The sequence below is a fragment of the Engraulis encrasicolus genome, chromosome 21 (assembly GCF_034702125.1).
Source record: "Engraulis encrasicolus isolate BLACKSEA-1 chromosome 21, IST_EnEncr_1.0, whole genome shotgun sequence".
Classification (NCBI taxonomy): domain Eukaryota; kingdom Metazoa; phylum Chordata; class Actinopteri; order Clupeiformes; family Engraulidae; genus Engraulis; species Engraulis encrasicolus.
In genome coordinates this window covers 920001-925009 of record NC_085877.1, presented here as the reverse complement: position 1 = coordinate 925009, position 5009 = coordinate 920001, and the positions used below count along the sequence as shown (strand labels likewise).

Below are 5009 nucleotides of genomic sequence, written 5' to 3'. Positions count from 1 at the left end.
GAAGCTTTCGTCATCGTTGTGCGACTCGAGACAGGATGACGTCATTACAAACATTTTGTTTCAATGTTTCTTTCACCGCATAATGGACATATATGCATCAAGCTGACATTAGGATAACATTCAGGAAATATTTTTTTATGCAAACCCATTTTTTTCAGTCAAATGTGCGCGAACGGAATTCCACAACATGGTTGTGCGGGTTGAAACGCACTACCTTACAAGAACGCCAGATGGCGCAAAAGATAATTCTATTCACTTCACTTCTAAGTAGTCTTATGTCGGACATATCAATCAAATCAGTTCCTTCATAAGAAAAAATGTAATGGAATTGAATTTACAACAAAGGGCAAACTGCAGTTCAGCCACTTTCTTTCTGCAAGCAAATCCAGTATTACTCAAAATTAAGACTCATAAAAGCAAACAAATACAAATAAACAAATACAAATAAGTCCAATCAATCAATAGGCCTAAGCAAACAGGCCAACAAACAAGCAAACAAACAAAGACACAAATAAAATGCCAATCTTAAATTTGCCTATTCAAGCCTAATCAATCAAGCTTATTTGAATTTCATTTGTATCAATAGCCCTATTAATAACATTAACATTAGCCTATGTAGGCCTGTGCTTTTGTCTTACGCCTACTGTCCATGTCTGGGTACTTGTGGAGCTCCTTGTCCCTTTCTCTCCATTTTATGTTTCTGTGCAAGTCCATACATCCCTGCTCCCTTCATCTCTTCCCCATCTCTGACCATGCTGGGAAGAAGAGTGGGACTGTACTCCCGAGCCCCCGATGTGCTGTTTGTCCAGTAATGAGACGGCAGAGCAGCCATCCCTGTGGACCTCTATTTATTCCATCAACAACACAACACAACGCAGGGCCGAATGCAGGATCAACAAACATGGCAGAGTAAATTATCACGTGTGTGTACATTTATGATTACAACCTCAATTGGGCAGGCTTGATCTAATGTTTAGGTAGCATGGGTTAAAATCCCATACATTGTCCCCTGAGCAACGTGCTGCATTGTGCAGGGACTGCGATTTTTATTAATAACCTTTTTTGATGAAAGCGTCAAAGTGTAATTTAAAATAGCCAGTGGTTTTGGTTTAACTGATGTAAGAGAATGAACAGGAATCAAACTAAGTCCCCTCGTAAAGTCCCATTGTCATTCTGGCGGTGGGTGCACACAACGAAATTGCATTCATGGGCATTTATGGGCAGTCATAGGTAAGTGGTTAGGGCTTCAGACTTGTAGTTCAAAGGTTGCCAGTTTGACTCCCGACCCGCCAGGTTGGTGGGGGGAGTAATTAACCAGTGCACTCCCCCATCCACCTCCATGACTAAGGTACCCTACCGCATACCGTCCCGCCGCACTGCTCCCTTGAGGCGCCATTGGGGGCTGCCCCCTTGCACGAGTGATGCATAAATGCAATTTCGTTATGTGCAGTGTGCAGTGTTCACTTGTGTGCTGTGGAGTGCTGCGTCACGATGACAAAGGGAGTTGGAGTTTCCCAAATGGGGCTTATTAATGGCTCACCCATCAGGCGCCCCAAAGGGAGCAGTGCAGATCAGGGTGCTCGAGCCATCCAACTGGCGGCAATCCTCAAGCCAGAGGAAATGACATGCAACAAACATCCCCAAATTGTGACCTAGCAGACAGTCCCAGACAGCAACCGGATACAGTACGGTTAAGGCATCCCAAGAAGTAATCACAGCTGAAGATATAGTCCAACCAACAGACAGTCCCTGGTCTATACACGGGATCGCCTACACACCTTCATATCCAATAGACTAGAGTGTATCAATTAAGAAATAAAATATACACTAAAGATATGCAGGCCTATAATAGGTCCTGTTCTTCGTGTTCACTGAAGGAAGTGAAGATGGGAATGTCTCTGGTGTTATTTGGTAGCCTATCAGTGTTCCATATAGGCCTACTGTAGGCTATGTGAAAACATGAAGACCGCACAAAAGCACTTCAGTCGGCTTTCAAATTAAGTTATATAGGCTGCCTATGTTGAGCAATTAATAACTGCCGTTAGCCTATATTGTTCCATAAATAAATAAATAAATAAATAAATAAATAAATAAATAAATAAGATAATATATGGTTATTTCTATATTCTGATCTAACATTGTTCTACACATGTCAGGACGAATCAGGCTCTGAAGGCCTACCGGGAACAATTCGCCTAATCTAGACCCAGACTTGTGATGACTATGGATTTCTCCCTCCTTCCCTGAGAGCTCTTTTGTTTGTCTGACTACAGATTCATTGCGTAGGCCTATGTGTGTGTGCCTACTGTACAGCCGCATGGCAGTGCTGTGATCATGCACTGTCATGCGAAACGTTTGTTTACGTTTTAGCAGAAGGGGAATCTGTAGTTTTCCTTGCTGTTCATTGACCTACAAGATACGATACAGCAGGCTACTGGACAACTACATTTCCCAAAATTCCTCGCAACATGTTCGGAACGCAGTGGGGCTGTCAGAGGCGCTATTTATCACCTGGCTCTGGGGATGCTGCTGAGGCAGAGGCGCGAGCGGTTCAGTGCAACTGCACGCCCACACCCATCCCAAGCGCAAACAGGCGGACACACGGCTCACAGTCAACCGTCCGCGATCAATTTTGTTTCTACGTTGAAGATTGGCCCTGTTTCTGCATCTGGAACAGGCAGTAGACTTTAATAGAAGGCGACATTGCTTCTGATACGCCGAGGACCCGGGTCGCTTGGACGTCTTGCGCTCGCGGGGCATCTTCATGCGTTTCCAACGCCAATGCCCCATCAGTTGAATGAGGATAAGACAAAACACGTCTACTGTAGTCAACCAGAAAGACAGCTGTTACAATGAGCACTGGTAAGTGATTTATTTTTTCCCCATTCACTCCGTCTCTTGTCCCTCTACCCAATTGCGCATTTGTCTGTCACTTAGCCTCACTGTACGCAGCCTGGTAGCCTAATAACAATATGGGCGACGGCACCCCTTTATACCGAGGCCGAGGAAAAAAGTGCTGGAATGATGCCGTGCATAGTATGCGTGTTCCTGTCTGTTGAGTATTTGTCACGTTGCTGTCGTTTGTTATTATTACTGGCGTATGTGGCAGTGCAGGAACGCCCACCTAATGGGTTATCACAGCACAGCGCGCATCTGCTACGTCCGTCCATGATGTAGCAATGCAGTTGCACCATCGCGGAAGTGGCCTACCTGTTCTCCTCCGTGCCTGCCTATTCATTTACCTCGCCAGTCTGGTTCGAACTGAATACAGGGTGTCGGCAGGTCACCTGTCGTGCAGTCTTGTTATTACTATGTAATAGCCTATACGAATAACTCGCATTGTGGTCGTTCCTGACAGATGAGGCCAGAGGTAGGCTATTCTTGTGACAGTGGGGGGAAAAAATCACAGACTCTCATGATGTGGGGGGGATGCAATAGCCATCTACTGGTTATGGTGTACGAATGAAGTGGTGAACCTGCCATTGCGCCTTAATTAACAGTATAGAGTCATTCTGAATCTGTCGTTGTTCAAACCCACAACCAGGCGCATTCATAATCTCTCTCAGTGCGGGTGCGTAATAGAGGGTGACAAACAGGTCCTGTCTATTTGAACAGCTGAAGTCATTTTCACCCAAGTGTGAGTATCAACATTGGAATTTAGCAGTAGCTGGCCTGGCTTTTGTGACAGCAGCATGAGGTTGTGTTTGACCACACTTGTGGCACCAAGGCCAGGACACTCACTCCTTAGCATGACTGACATCCAGTCAAGCCAGTCAGCCTGCGTTCTATGGTATCCCCCCCAGTCACACCCACTTCTCATTTTTAGCCATTCTATTTCTGATCATGTCACCTTGAGAACAAAATTTCCTGTCCCCAGAGTGTGGTTCGGATCCAAATAGCAACCAAATGTACGACGAGGTCATCTGGAATGCACCTCGGTGATTTCTCTTTCCCAAGAGTAGTGGAGGTGAAACGGTGGCAGCCTGGTCCTTGCCATGCAGCTGAATTTATGTGTTCAGCTTGATGGGAGAGGAAACAGATGGGACGAATGGGGAGTGAACACCTGTCAGTCAATGTCAGTGTTGGGCTGTGCTGGGTTTCAGATGATATCCAGATGGTATCCTATCCTGTCAGTCAAGCCACTTATGGTATAGCCTGTGGTGGACACATTTCCACCTTGCGTGGGTGTAAATTAATATTTAACCCCTATTGGGCAAACATTGCAGTATAAGGGAATTATATTATTGTATATCAGTCTGTCATGCTGTACATTCTCTCTGCCATCTCGGCTTAGTTTGCAAACGTTTTATGATCATGCAATAAGTGGCATTAAAGATGGTCTTATGATATCATAGATAAGTTGATCTTTTGTGCTAAGCTCCTTCCCTTGATGTTTCCCCAGAATTATGCCGTATTTGTTCAGCAATAGCGCTCCAGTGGGAATATCTGCTAACATTTTTCACTAGTTTGCCGTTGTGGATAGAGTAGGCTGACAACAACGCCAAGGAGGCTGCGATGTCCTACACATAGGGCCTACTTAGTGGAAACAAATTATGAAGCAAAACACAATACTATGCACATCATATGAAATGTCAGATTAGCAGTGTTTATTGCAAAACCCCTGTACTGTGTAATGGACATCACAGCTAGGTTAAAGTAGTTGGTCAATGTATAAGCACTCTCTGTTAGGCTGCTGGCTCATGACTGTAGGCTTAACCTGGTCCTGTGAGCATGTGCTCCTGTGGGGGTGAGGTCAGACAGCACACTGTGGTACTGTAGCCGCCAGCCAGCGGTGTAGTCTACATTTTTGAAGTGGGTATACTGTACATTCAAGCATTTTTGGAAGTGGGTATACTGTATATATTTATGCTATTCTAAATAATGGATCAATCAATTTTAAGTGGGTATACTGAAGCCCCTAAAATGTAGAAGTGGGTATACTCTGTATACTTGCGTTCTACGTAGACTACACCACTGCCGCCAGCACTCTCCCAACACTTTCCCATTCC

At 44.9% G+C, this 5009-nt stretch overlaps 1 protein-coding gene across 1 annotated transcript in view; it reads left to right on the top strand.

Annotated features, from left to right (window-relative positions):
• The first annotated feature begins 2529 nt into the window (after positions 1-2529).
• ablim2 (actin binding LIM protein family, member 2) overlaps positions 2530-5009 on the top strand; it is a 131701-nt gene continuing 129221 nt past the window's right edge. Inside the window, exon 1 of the mRNA XM_063187079.1 lies at positions 2530-2862. Within this exon, the coding sequence (XP_063043149.1) occupies positions 2853-2862 (10 nt within the window). The 5' untranslated portion in view covers positions 2530-2852. The remainder of the gene's footprint in view (positions 2863-5009) is intronic.